A 15,000-nucleotide genomic window follows, 5' to 3' on the forward strand; every position below is an offset into this window, starting at 1 on the left:
TATATTATGGTCGTGTCAGTGATGGGAAGTTGCTCTAACTGGTATTATTTAGTACAAAGCCTACACTAAAACATTCAAGTATGTTTTTTAAATATAGACTTTAAATAGTTATAACTTTCTTAATATTAACACATTAAGGCTTTAATCTGAATCATGTCCATTGACATGTTTATCCAAATATCCAAATGTTTATAGAAAAAATGCAGACTAATGTTAAAAACAAAAACAGCAATATTAAATTTGTACTGTTTGTGGTTATAGTTATGAAATACAAAATAATACATTATAAAAAATAATACATGTATATTATTAATTCTAATAATTAATATATTTAATATATTTACTCTGGTCAAATCCCTGACACAACTAACCTACTTATTCATAAAGAAGAAGAAAACAGACATTTAAACTGAATTCCGATCAATTTAATATCCATATACCAGTAGACATAATGCTACATTGGAATGCATTTCCATTTCTCTTATTAACCCTCAAATAAGCAGCTCGTTGATCAATACCCTGTAGTTGCAGTGTGGTGTTTGACACTTAACCACTGAGTTACCACTCTCATGTCCGACGGATTCACGTTGTTTGTGTTTACACGATGTAGGCCCACAGAAGACAATGCCCGACTTTAACACCTCCCTCGAAAGCAGTCGGCTCCTCTTGCCAACAGCAGAGCTGATCTCACACCCAGATGTTAGTTACAGCATGCCAAATTTTAAGCAGCTAGAATGTGGAGCCTCTTGTATGTAATTACATAATTATGAGATTTATTCAATCTATTTTATTCTAGGCACAAACTATTAGTTCAGACTTAGACCATAGTAAAGTATTTTCGAGAACAGTGTGTCCTGACTTATCTCCCCCACATATCTACAAACCTTTCCTGTTAGTTTCATTGTTAAGGATCCTTTTTTTTTAGTCTTTTTCGAAACCATGGTTTTAATATAATTATTTTCAAACCTATTTCAGAGTCATTATTACAATCAGTGTAATCTGATAGAATAGCAGAAATACATTTCAGATAAATACAATTACAAAATGCATTCAAATACGACTCACATGCATATAAATGTGCATCATATATATTAATTATATTTGGTTTAATATTGATTTGTTGACTCATTTTGCAGAAATATTACTTTGGGCTACACATGTCAGAAAAGCATGTACACATCTCCACATCTGCTGATAAAGGCTTAAGGGTATGTACTCATCCAACCTGCTTTGGTACAAAAGAGGGATGTTTTGATAGTAATCTTGTGAACACACACTTTGTAATAGGTGAAGCTGAATGTAAGCACGTATGTGGGGTTGTGTATTCTACGTGTGTATGTGCGTGTGCCGGTAATATAAAGCCACACATACCTTTTCTTCAGAGTTCAGACACTTGTTTTCATCTTTGTCTGCCTGACCTGTCTCCTCCAGCTCAGCACATACTTAAGGTAGTACTTTATAAAGACATTACTTTTGTACATTACTGCTAAGAATTAATCATTATGTGATGTTGCTTCACGTTGCCTTAAATAGTTGATTATTTATTTATAGGAACAGGGAAAAATCCTGATTTCCTTAGTGACATTACACTATAGTCTTATCATATTTTTGGATTTTAGACTATTAACCCATGGCAACCAAGATGGTCATCGATCAGCCCAAGCCGGTTATAAGCACACCAAGTGTGGAACAGTGGTCCAGCGGTCTCTGCGAGTGTGACAGCATCTGTGACTGTGAGTAAAATCAGCTGTTTCTTTAAGATTTTCTGTCAGTATTCAAAGCTGAATTTGCTCCTAGCTGAGACTGGAGATTCTAAGTACCTTTTATTTATTTATTTATTTATTTATTTGTTTGTTTGTTTGTTTGTTTGTTTGTTTGTTTGTTTATCTATTTCACTGGAGTTACTGAATAAATCATTCTGATAATATGCTTTAAGATGAATATTTGTATAAGAAAGCAAGATTCACTGTCTTTATACAGTATATGAAGTGAAGTTGTGTAGTCATTCATGCATTCATGAGCTATGTACTATGTGTCTGTCCAGGTTGCTTTGCATTCTGGTGTTACCCCTGCTTTAACTGCATCACGGCCATGGACCACGGCGAGTGTTTGTGTCTACCTCTGCTAGAGTGCTGGGGACTCATCCCGCCCATTACCATGGCCATGCGAGTGTCTACCAGACTCAGCTATGGCATTGAGGTACAGATACTTCAGACAGACTGCCATCAATTAATTTTTAAATAAAAAAAAATTATTGATTAAATAATGTGTATGCATTAATGTATTATGAATAATAAGGAAATAATATGTGGAATTTGTATTAATAATTTGTTTTATTTTTTCTTTAATTGGGCCACTGAGTTAATGAGGTAATGAAGAACCTCAGTCCAAGTTGCATTTGAATGTTTAAACTTTTTTAATCTCATTTGTTGTCATTTAACCAGGACACCATATGCAACGACTGCGTGTACGCCTGCTGCTGTGGTCCGTGTTCTTGGTGCCAAATAAGGCGAGAGATGAAGTCCCGTCACCATCCTGTCACAAGCTTCCAGAGAAGGAAATAATTATCCATCATCATCATCATCATCTCCTGCATCAGAGGAAATTTAACACCATCAGAATCATTCAAGTGACAACAGAGACACTTTTATTCATCCTTTGTTTGGGGCTCAGGTCTGATATGTGTCAGTCGAAATGCTCATGTATGAAGACGTATACATTATAAGAAAAAATGTTCAATGTAAAATGTTCAATGCCCCTTTGTATTTATAATGATTAGCTTATTATATTATTAGTCATTCTTGCCTGTGTAACATTTACTCAATCAGCACTTTTGATAACTGCTCTGATTCTCAAACTCAATACAAGCTTTGAATTTGTATCAATATGTACACAAACCTGAATAAAATAATGTCAGAAATGATTCCTTTTCTTGTCTGACCTTCTTTCACAACATACAAATCTAATGAAAAGCAAAGTGCTCTAAGATTCAGGATATATCTGAATGTGCTAATGTTAACTGTCCAATAAAGCTGTGCCAAAATAAATAAATAAATAAATAAATAAATAAATAAATAAATAAATGTCTTATATGTCACCCAGAGCAATTCAAGGTTGTGCAGAGGCAAGGTTGTGGTTGCTCTTGTATGTGATAACAGGAATTTGTGTGTGCAATAGTATCAGCAGTTTGGGACAACCTTGGGTAATACTGAGCCTTAATCAGCTATATTACATTTTTTTAGCATTTGGCATAGTACTCCCCCAATCTGAGAGAGAGAGAGAGAGAGAGAGAGAGAGAGAGAGAGAGAGAGAGAGAGAGAGAGAGAGAGAGAGAGAGAGACAGAGAGACAGAGACAGAGACAGAGACAGAGACAGAGACAGAGACAGAGCAAGAATGGATCTGCTTGATGTTTATTATGTGTGCTTGATGATGTGACCTGCTATGTGCTTTAACCATCACATCAAGGTTACAGCCATCTAGACCTACTACATATTTTAAAGCTGTAGCCCTTCCATGCTGCTACATGAGCAAAGCCCTTAACCTTTATTTGTTCAGTTGTTTAAAAAGATATTAAATGTAAGTTAAATGTGAGTTCATGAAATCAGTGTATTAAAACATTGACTGGTTCCACCATCTCTTAATGTAAGAGGTGAGTATACTACAAGACTCTTCTCTGCTCTGGCACCAAGGTGGTAGAATGAACTTCCCCTAGAGGTCCGGACAGCTGAGTCACTGGCTATTTTCAAGCGGCGGCTGAAGACCTTCTTATTCAGGAAACACTTCAACTAGCACTTTCTTTCGTGGCCTAATGGGGCAAGTCGTGGCCTAATGGTTAGAGAGTCTGACTGGTAATCCTAAGGTTGTTGGTTCATCTCGAGCCGGCCATGACTGAGGTGCCCCTGAGCAAGGCCCCGAACCCCCCAACTGCTCCCCGGGCGCCGCAGCATAAAAAAGTGGCTGCCCACTGCTCCGGGTGTGTGTTCACGGTGTGTGTGTGTGTTCACTGCTGTGTGTGTGCACTTTGGATGGGTCAAATGCAGAAAACGAATTCTAAGTATGGGTCACCGTACTTAGCCGTATGTCACTTAAATTAAAAAAAAAACACAACCTTTGACACTTTTTCATTGTAACTTTGAACAAATGTTTTAAACTCATGGTATCTTAAGTATATAACCTCGTGAGCCAGCATTAATGTATTCAATGCTAGAGATTTAAGCACTTCTGTATGTCGCTCTGGATAAGGGCGTCTGCCAAATTCTGTAAATGTAAATGTAAAAATGTAATAAGCCTGGATATATGTGCAGATGAATAGAAGTAACATCTTAAACATCCATGAAAAAACACAATGCACCATATTCACAGAAAGTCAACTCCAATAGTCAAGATAATACTGATTGTACTCAGCTCTACCCTCATATTGTGCTGTACATTTCATACAACTATTTCTTGTATGTAATCAGTGTTTCTTCAGCTTGATCAATGTGATAAACAGTTTCACAAAATGATTCAGCTGATGTGATAAAGATGGCACTTGGTGTTATTTCCCATTAACTTTAGATGACATAAACAAAACTACAGTATCACTGAAATGATTCCAGACTATGCTCAAGCCTAGATGCTTTGTTTTTGTCTTTACTGCTTTAATGACACACCTTCAGAATGCCACTTTATTGAAAAAGTCCTTTGCAGACGTGCAGAACCATCTCAGAGAGTCAGAGGTTCAGAGAAAGTACACTGTGACCTACTCAATCTATTGATCTGGCATTTTTCAGAATTTGCATCACTAATGTGCACCTGTCTGGCTCAACCAGTCACGCAGAGTCTTTCTGTGATAAGCATCCTGGAGGACGTGTGTATGTATAGGCATGCGTGTCAAGGTGGCAAGTGTGTTCACACGTCTGCGTGTCTCTGCGTTGAACCTTTTGCGTGAAACAGGAAATTACATCATGGCATTCCTGGACACCGCCCTTTCTGTCTAAATAAAGTGGCCCAGTCAACAATCACCTTTCACTCGTCTCTTGGGATTCATCCATTCGCTCAAGGTAAGTTAGCAGATGTCTGTGAACCTGAGCAATAAGGGACACATTTTAGGGCAATAGATCTTTGTGTGGTTTTATTTAACTTTGCAGCAGTTGCTTACAACTTTATAGAAACTTAATGCTTTTATTATTTTCTGTTTATTTGTGATTCTCGTATTGCTGCTACTATTACTACTGCTAATAACAACAACAACAACAATAATAATAATAATAATAATAATAATAATAATAATAATAATAGTTGTTATTTATTTATTTATTTATAAGTGCATTTCTTTCATTAAAGGTCACTATAGAAATAAATATAGAAAACTATTTAAAAAATATAGAAAACTATTAAAACTATTTATTTATTTACAAAAAAGATTGATGCAGCACTGAATTTATATTTCATTAAATCTTTTTTTTTTTGTTGTTGTTGTTTTTAGTCTTAAAGTCTTCATTATGGCTACCAAGATGGTCATCCAGCAGCCGAGGGCAATTGCAGTGACGCCCTCTTCGGACCAGTGGACCACCAGCATCTGCGAGTGCGATAGCGTCAACGAATGTAAGTTTGTGAAACTGTAACTGCTTGATAATCATAAACATATATAGCATTTCATTTCTATATGTTTGATCATGTGTTACTGGTTGTTCAAATAATAAAGTCAGTACATGGCTTTAGAAAGCTTTAAAATTCTCAGTCAGGTGTTAGGAATTATCTATTTATTTTCTGTTTACAGTAGCATTTAGATATAAAGGCATTCGAATGCTCACTGTCAAGGTCAATTGTTAAGTATACCCCAACTATTTATATAATGTGTGTGTGTGTGTGTGTTTTGTCAAGGCTGTTTCTCGGTGTGGTGCTTTCCTTGCTTCGCCTGCATCACAGCTCGAGATCATGGTGAATGTCTCTGTCTCCCTCTTTTGGATATATTCGGCCTCATCCCGCCGGCTACTCTGTCCATGAGGGTGTCAACACGCAGACGCTATGGCATTACGGTAAACATTTCACAGCTCTCCTCTAGTGAATCTTAAATTCATTATTTTAATTGCTGCCAACTGTTTTTTTAGACGCAATCTTGTTTTTATTGCCTTGATTCAGGCAGTTGACTGTTACTACTACTACTACTACTACTACTACTACTACTACTACTACTACTAATAATAATAATAATAATAATAATAATAATAATAATAATAATAATAATAAATTAATTAAATAAGAAGGCACATGAAGACTTGCTATGTAATTGTAATTCTATTCTTAGTTGTTGTTTTTTTATTCTATTTTGTAAACTTTTTCAATTTTGATCCATTCTCAGGACACTATTTGCAATGACTGCGTGTACACTTTCTTCTGCGGCCCGTGCAGCTGGTGTCAAATCAGACGGGAGATGAAGGCCAGACTTCATCCTGTTACACTGCTGAACAACAGGCCAATGGGTTAATCATCATCATCAATTACCAACTCGCCCTAATCCTTACCATCATCAGCAAGTGAAGTCTGTGTCTCTGCCTAGCATAACCTGTGCCTTGTTCCAAAACTAATCTTGAATGCTTGTGTAGCTTGGTGTAATCTGGAGTATCGATCACCACTTTCTCCAATACACACCTATTCAAAAGCCGTTTTCAGTCTGATAAGGGACTTGCATGCCGTCTAATCTAATAAACTTGAGGAGTGGTGAGGAATGCTGCTCACATATGAAGACTGATCAGATACCACCTGGAAACCATGTATAGAAATGTAACATACTAATGCATTTACTACAGTAATCTTACACAATTCCTTCTAATGTTAATTTAAATTTGCTACATTTCACTAGGATATTCTTCCATAATGATTTTTACGCCTAATGATGATTGCATACCTAATATTTTATTGTACTCTTATCACCTGCTTTATGCCATGTCCGCTTCTCCATCATCACTGCACGTAAGGATCTAATAACATCATTTTGTGTATAAAAATTCCAGTGAAATTTTGCTTCGAACGATGTAAATGTGTGCTTTTGAAATAATTATCAATAAACGTCTTGAAAATAAATGGACAGTTGTTGTTTTGGGTGTGACATTTCAGAACCTTTAGTTTCGTAAAAATACTAAGAAATAGGGATCAGTTAAACCTAATAATCGCTGCACATATTCAAATACTAGAGACAATTATTATAAGACACCTTCAGATGGAGTTTTCTCAACTAGGGGACAGCAGTGATGGGGAAAGCCTTTTTTTTTTCAAGGTTTTTTTTTACCTTTCTAAATGTTTCATGATGTAGGGTTATTTACACTTTGTGTGTGGTTCAGAGAAACATTAACCACTAATCTGAGCAACTACAAACCAATACAATAAAGAAATGATATCAGGAAAAAGCACTTGCTTCCGTTTCCATTTTGGATTTTGAATTTTCAGCTTTGAAATAGTACAATGGCTGTTTTTAAAGGTGAGTGTAGTACTTCAGCGTCCTCAGACCACACCACTTCTTCCTGTTAATCCCAGCCAGTGGAGTGCAGGCATCTGCGACTGCTTTAATGAGTGCCACGTGTGTCACTTTCTAATTGTTAAAAAGCCTTGACTTATTATTCTTAATACAACAGAACTTTTCTGAAAGTGTTCTTCATATATGTTTCTAAGCATGCAAATATTGTCTATGAAATAATCTCCATGCCAGGATCTTTATCCTGACATGGTCATAAAAATTTCACCACACTGACTGGAAAGATACCAATTCTATGTACTGTATTAGAGCAGTGGTGGCTCAAGTGGTTAAGGCTTTGGGTTGTTAATGGGAGGAAATGAGGGTCCAAGCTGCCCCTAACTCTCACTGATCCAGGGGTGCTGTATCATGGCGGATCATGTGCTCTGAACCCAGCTTCCAAAGTCAATTGCAAAAAGTCAAACTGCTCTCTGTCGAGCTGGCTAGCTAGCTCTCTCTCTCTCTCTCTCTCTCTCTCTCTCTCTCTCTCTCTCTCTCTCTCTCTCTCTCTCTCTCTCTCCCTCTCCCTCTCTCTCTCTCTCTCTCTATCTCTCTCTCTCCTCTCTCTCTGTCAGTCAGTCTGGCTCTCTCTCTCTCTCTCTCTCTCTCTCTTTCTCTCCTCTCTCTCTTTCTCTCTTTCTCTCCTCTCCCTCTCTCTCTCTCTCTCTCTCTCTCTCTCTCCTCTCTCTCTGTCAGTCAGTCAGTCTGGCTCTCTCTCTCTCTCTCTCTCTCTCTCTCTCTCTCTCTCTCTCTCTCTCTCTCTCTCTCTCTCTCTCTCTCTCTCTCTCTCTGATTAGAAACAGAGAAGTAACATTAAAAGTGTGTAAAATTATAATATCCAATTTCAGCCACAAACATTCATGTTTGTTAGCAACAAATAATCTCTTTGTTTTGATCTGGCAACTGATTGTCTCTACTCCACTTTATGCAATGTGTGCTCTTGGTGTCAGCTATCCTGGGAGATAAAGAGATGCCATGCTCCCTGAATAAACGTAGATGGTCTGCCAGCGAAGATTGTATCCTCCTGTGGTCGCTGCAACCTGCCTGCTGTCTTGTCATCCCAAGCATGAGCACTCAGTCTTGTGTAAACACTAACTATGTTTGGTGAAGTGTGGGATGAAGACTGAGCAGTGAAATGCTACAAATAAAGTGGACACAATGAGGATGGACTGATTGGGGAAAAGGGAAAAAATAAAACACAGTGAGATTGTCTCCATATCTATCGCAAGTTCAGTTTGCAACTAATAAAAATGACAAACTACTTACATATTTTTACAGCATTTACTATGTTATGTGCACCATAAATGAATAGCTGGTCAAATCTACTTTCACCATAAACTACAGACAAAGCACAACAGAGAATATTAATAAACCCGTCAAAATTGTGAGCAGTGTTAGCCTATATTTGTATTGTTTTTTATCAGTCTCATTTGTGTATCAGCTTATTATTCTTCCCTGCATTTGTGTATCAGCTTATTATTCTTCCCTGCATTTGTGTATCAGCTTATTATTCTTCCCTGTTAATATAATATGGCAATAATTATACAGATAACAAGGCTATAACTTAACTTATAAACTGCTTTAAAGGCATTTTAGTTCAAATTAAAGAACATGCAATTTACTAAAACATTAATGAACCAAGTTTTACATGTGTTTTAGTTCTGCCTGTTTATTTGACTTATAAAATTCAGCTATTTGTACTGTCATTTTAAGTAAATGTGATTCTTTATATATTTACTTATTTCTTAGTAGTTTGGTTCAAACTGTACATGGGAGTGTGAGACTGATAATTTGGTGCGTGAAACGTTTCTTCATGTATAACAATAAAATGTTACCTTGGTATTATCATATTATGAATAATTTTACATGAAAACATATAAAAATGTTTAAGTGTATGACTTGTCGAGTGCATGGCATGCCAACACCACAAGTCTTCAGAATAATTCAAACCATTAGGAGCCACAATAGTGTAATCCTTAGGGATATCTAGTTCTACCACCGGCCTGTATTCTACAGAGCAGGAAATTGTTGTACCTGCTTGATATGAGAAGAAAGGAGTAATACAGAGAGGGAGAGGAAGCTGGAGCTTAGTGATAAGGCCCAAGGACTGACTCACACATTGGCTTTACAATGACCATGAAACCAGCTTTTGTTTTTCTTTTGGCTCCTCTCCTGCTCTTCGATACTTCTCGCCATGGCAATAAAAATAGCCATAAAGAAGAAACACACACATGCCCACACAGACACACATGCACATACACATACACATACACACACACACACACACACACACACACACACACACAGACACACATGCACATACACATACACATACACACACACAGACACACACACAGAAACACACACACACACACATGCACACACACATACACACACACAAACAGTACACACACACAGAAACACACAGACACACACACACAGACACACACACAGAAACACACAGACACACATGCACACACACATACACACACACACACACACACACACAGACACACACAGACACACATGCACATACACATACACATACACACACACAGACACACACACAGAAACACACACACACACACATGCACACACACATACACACACACAAACAGTACACACACACAGAAACACACAGACATACACACACAGACACACACACAGAAACACACAGACACACATGCACACACATATACACACACACACACACACACACACACACACACACAGAAACACACAGACACACACACACACAGAAACACACAGACACACACACATGCACACACACATACACACACACATACACACACACACACAGAAACACACAGACACACACACACACAGAAACACACAGACACACACACACACAGAAACACACAGACACACACACAGACACACACACACAGAAACACACAGACACACATGCACACACACATACACACACACACACACACACACACACACACACACACACACCCACACCATAATTGTGGTTTTCTACCTTTTACCTGGGTGAAGCTCTGCATTCTTCCTCCGCAATTTTCTTTTCTATGAGTTTCCATTTCTCTTTCTTTGTTAGTGATAAAGTTTTTGAGTCTTTATTAGGGAAAAGCCACCCAGAACTTTGAGTTTCCAGAGTTTTCCGTTTGACATTTCCACAAACATTCCCTGTTGTTTAATACGAAGGCATGGTGTGCACTCACCAATGCTATGATACAATTTTACACTGATATTTAGTAAACATGACGTTTAAAGATTATAGATCTAGCCTACTGTGTTAGCAAGACAACTAACAACACACTGCAATAAGATTTCCTCCCATTATTTGTATGCTGTTTAAAAACTCTGTTGTGTCATGTATTCAGTGATTCATGCTCTACATGGTTAGCCACAAGGTTATTAGGTTTACACAATAACAGCCTGGTCTCTGAATGTCTAATAACTGGGTTCAGACATCCATTGAGCTGACTGTGCAGCAATGCTGACTTTGAATTAGACACTGATTCAGAGTTGAATATGAACAAGTGCTGTGCAAGCCATAAATGGACAGAGTCATGATCTGAGGTCCCTAACACTAGGGACACTGTTTATCCCATGGGTCGGACTACAAAAACCTCTCGCTCTGTGAAGTCCTGTAAAAGGATGACAATGTCACAGGGGCATACATTTCATTTCTACCTTCAGCCCACAACCTTTTTTGAGGTGCTTGAATTTTTTTTTCCCTTTTGGACAGTGGAACTATGAAATCATTAGACTTTGCATTTCAGAACAAAGGGGTCTATTCGGTTTATACTGTATCCTAGTTCAGAAGATGGTCAGTGATTTCTGACATATTTGAGAGGGCTAACTTGGTTACAATAAACCATACATTACTTTAAAGATATCATATGTTATTTACTTTGTGTACCCAGTAGACTGGATTTTTATTGTTTGCCTGTTGGGTTGTTTCATGTTGTGTTATGGTTGCATGTATGCAGACACACGTCTTTGGTTGGCAAAGGTTTGAGGATAATGCCATAATTAATTGGCTCTTATCTGCGCTCACTACAGAACAGGCCATCTGTGAGACATAAAACGATGCCAATCAGTAAAAATCATGACATATTTATACATCATAATAATCATAATCTTTTGATTTTGTCATAAGGTTTCAAATTGCATAAGCTGATGCATTTTCATGCAAACCCCAAATTAAACATAGATTAAGAAATGTCAAAAAACATAAAGCATATATGTAAAAATATATCGTAGCCTAGCTCAAATCTGTAAGAGACATGAGAGAAATAAGAGACATGCTCAAATGGTTTTTGGCACCCACAAACTTTGGGCAGTATAAATCTATCCTTGGTCCTGGGCTACTGCGATGGGATAACAGACTTCTTTGTCTTCCACTGGCACTTTAGCTTCGTGTCCCAATCTTCAGTTCACACGAAGAAAAAAAAACAGAAAGAAGATTTCATAGGGTCCGGTTGATGTTTGTGCATGACCACGTAATCCAGGTCAATTAGAATCTCACATTACACAGAGACTGCAGACGGGTGGCTTGGAAACACTCTGCCTGCAGTGGGTATGTCTTCAAAATGTCAAATAGAGCGTGCTGGAGTGGTTTATGGATAAAACTGGGCATTTCAGAGCTTGTTTAATTAGGCTTGCTACAAACTCCTGAAGAGTCAAGAATTCGTTTCCGTGATAAAAATCAGGTATAGTACAAACACCTTATTCTCCCATTCTCTGTGATCCCATCTCTTACTAGATTGTATGTAGTTTCTTTTTTTTTCTTTTTTTTTTTTCAGAAATCCATACTGTTGTGTATTTGCATGTTAAAACTAATAGCTGTTATAAGCATTTGCTGGTGAATGGTGATGTTATGGAAATGGCTGATGTGATTTATACAGTGTGTAGCTGGGATAGTCATACTGTCCTGAGACCTGGTCTTTTGTGTGTTTTTAATGTCTCCTAGATATTTTGATATAGAAGCAACTAATAAATAAGGCAAAATAGAATGGAAATGGAAAAGAGTTTGTGAAAATGTGCTCTTATGTGCACATGAATTCTGTGTTGAGGGTTTGAAGATGAAACTTGATATTGGCTTAAGGACACAGAAGTGGTAAAGGAGACTCACACTCACTTCATCAAGATACCAGCATGTGTTCTTAGCTCAGAGTGTACCATACCAAGAATATGACACCAGATCTGCAAGATGATGGATCGTATGGTGTTATTTTTTAATATATATCTTGGACACTTCAAATAATAAGAGAGAGTGAACTTTATGCAACTTTACAAATGTGTGTACAGTATATGTACTCTACTGAGTGGCTCACGTAGTCTCACGTACCATAGTGTTTTATTGGTAGGAAAAGATTTTAGATGAGATAATACACTTTGGAGGTACATGTAGATTTAAAGGAGCACAATGTAACAATATCTGCATAGCAGGTCTCTGTGTGCAGCTATGTAAAAGATCTAGTTTCGGCTCTTAGCTCAGTCTTTACTTGGTGTAATCTTTGTTCCCTCTGCTTTCCTCAGCTTTCTGAAACATGGGAATGCATGCAAATCAGCTTCTCTTCTTCTCCAGCCTACTTTTTGTGACCTGCTGTGGCAATGGTGGCAGAATCTTAGTGTTTCCAGAAGACGGCAGCCACTGGGTGAATATGCAGGTCATACTTAAAGAATTGCATGCCCGAGGCCACAGTCTGACCGTGGTACGCTCTTCAAAAAGCTGGTACATTCAGGACAGTTCTCCTCTCTACACATTTATTAGTGTTAACCTGACTAACACAGAAGAAGGTAGCTCAGTGATATTTGAGACCTTGCTGGAGCGGTCACTAGCTTTACGTAGGATGACACCGATCCTGCGCTTTTTTGAACAGCAGAAGGACGTGATGACCATGCTGAAGATATTCCACAGTGGAGCCCTCAGTCTTATCTCTACCATGCTGGATGACTCAGCACTGATGGGAAAACTGAAGGATGCTAAGTTTGACCTAATGCTCACTGACCCTGCTTTCCCTGCTGGCGTTCTCCTGGCCCACTATCTCCACTTACCCATGGTGTATAATGTACGCTGGCTCAATGCAGGAGATGCACATATGGCCATTGCTCCATCTACGCCATCTTATGTTCCCATGTACAACTCATTGTTCAGTGACAGAATGAACTTCCTGCAGAGGACTGAGAACTTCCTTCGCTATTTATTCAGCCTCCTTCAGGAACAGTTTGTTATCTTACCCATTTATGATGAATTGCTAAAGAGGCATTTTCCACTAAAATCAGACCTTCTCACTATGCAGCGTTCAGCAGATATTTGGTTGCTGCGTGTCGACTTTATTTTTGAGTACCCACGCCCTAGCATGCCTAATGTGGTCTACATAGGTGGCTTCCAGTGTCGCCCTGCTGAACCTATTCCTACAGACCTGGAGGAGTTTATGCAGAGTTCTGGGGTGCATGGCGTGGTGGTCATGTCCCTGGGAGTCATGGTCACTGCTCTTCCTAAACAAATCACAGAAGCCATTGCAGCTGCCTTTGCTAAGCTACCTCAGAAAGTCATATGGAGGTATGTAGGTGAACGGCCATCGTCTCTAGGTAACAACACTTTGCTTCTTGAATGGCTTCCTCAAAATAATCTCCTGGGGCACCCGAAGACGTGTGCATTCGTGTCTCATGGTGGTACCAATGGCATCTACGAAGCTATCTATCACGGGATTCCAGTGTTACTTCTGCCACTTCTGTTTGATCAGTTTGACAATGCAATTCGACTGGAAACCCGAGGTGCTGCACGTGTGCTCGAGGTCAGCACATTGACTTCTGAAGAATTCCTTGAAGCCCTCAAGGATGTCATTAAGAATCCATCTTACAGAAGCAAAATTCAGAAACTCTCAGCACTTCACCGTGATCAGCCCCTTCTTCCTATAGACAGTGCAACATTCTGGATTGAGTATGTTATGAGGCACAAAGGAGCTCAACACCTGTACTCAGAAGGAATTAGACTTCCATGGTACTCCTACCATAGTCTAGATGTGATAGGTTTTCTGGTAGTCATCATTATAGCTGTACTCTGGGCCACTGTATATCTCATTACATTTCTTTGCTGTACACCAAACAGGAAGCAAAAGACTGAGTGAACTCCACCGTAGTCATCTGTAGACATGTGTTTTTGATTTTATTTTGACTTTAGGTAGATAGGTCATTTAACAGCGAAGACCAGTAAATGTTACGTTTGCCACATAATATTCATTTTTAATTATGCAATAAATCATCAATTTCCTTACTGATCAAAAGTAAATCCTAAAAGTAAAATCTAGTGTCATGTCTATTCATTACAATGTACAGGACATGAAATAAAATTAGATTTTAATGTAATTATTTGTAATCATTTTGCATCATTTTTTACATGTCTGGAAACTTTATATAACATATAAAGTATAATTTTTTGCATTTAACATAAAACATAGAATCAAGTAGAGATATTAGGTGTGTTAATATATTAATATGGTGGAATTAA

General features: G+C 38.1%; 3 protein-coding genes across 3 annotated transcripts in view; all 3 read left to right on the forward strand.

Annotated features, from left to right (window-relative positions):
- The window catches only part of LOC113663231 (cornifelin homolog), a 3,098-nt gene extending 226 nt beyond the window's left edge, over nucleotides 1-2,872 (forward strand). Inside the window, exons 1-5 of the mRNA XM_047803436.1 lie at nucleotides 1-1,208; nucleotides 1,383-1,448; nucleotides 1,620-1,733; nucleotides 2,045-2,199; nucleotides 2,445-2,872. The exon at nucleotides 1-1,208 is cut by the window's left edge and continues 226 nt beyond it. Coding sequence (XP_047659392.1) covers nucleotides 1,631-1,733; nucleotides 2,045-2,199; nucleotides 2,445-2,564 — 378 coding nt within the window. The 5' untranslated portion in view covers nucleotides 1-1,208; nucleotides 1,383-1,448; nucleotides 1,620-1,630 and the 3' untranslated portion in view covers nucleotides 2,565-2,872. The remainder of the gene's footprint in view (nucleotides 1,209-1,382; nucleotides 1,449-1,619; nucleotides 1,734-2,044; nucleotides 2,200-2,444) is intronic.
- A 2,074-nt stretch (nucleotides 2,873-4,946) lies between these two features.
- Nucleotides 4,947-7,239, forward strand: ponzr4 (plac8 onzin related protein 4). The gene is made up of 4 exons (XM_047820073.1): nucleotides 4,947-5,043; nucleotides 5,469-5,587; nucleotides 5,867-6,021; nucleotides 6,345-7,239. Exons 2-4 carry the CDS (start codon nucleotides 5,485-5,487, stop codon nucleotides 6,468-6,470), a joined length of 384 nt encoding a protein of 127 aa, XP_047676029.1. The 5' UTR covers nucleotides 4,947-5,043; nucleotides 5,469-5,484; the 3' UTR covers nucleotides 6,471-7,239.
- Nucleotides 7,240-11,820: 4,581 nt separating this feature from the next.
- ugt5g1 (UDP glucuronosyltransferase 5 family, polypeptide G1) overlaps nucleotides 11,821-15,000 on the forward strand; it is a 3,490-nt gene continuing 310 nt past the window's right edge. The window contains exons 1-2 of the mRNA XM_047822489.1: nucleotides 11,821-12,196; nucleotides 13,026-15,000. The exon at nucleotides 13,026-15,000 is cut by the window's right edge and continues 310 nt beyond it. Of these exons, the coding sequence (XP_047678445.1) occupies nucleotides 13,037-14,620 (1,584 nt within the window). The 5' untranslated portion in view covers nucleotides 11,821-12,196; nucleotides 13,026-13,036 and the 3' untranslated portion in view covers nucleotides 14,621-15,000. The remainder of the gene's footprint in view (nucleotides 12,197-13,025) is intronic.

This window comes from Tachysurus fulvidraco, chromosome 1 (assembly GCF_022655615.1).
Source record: "Tachysurus fulvidraco isolate hzauxx_2018 chromosome 1, HZAU_PFXX_2.0, whole genome shotgun sequence".
NCBI lineage: Eukaryota > Metazoa > Chordata > Actinopteri > Siluriformes > Bagridae > Tachysurus > Tachysurus fulvidraco.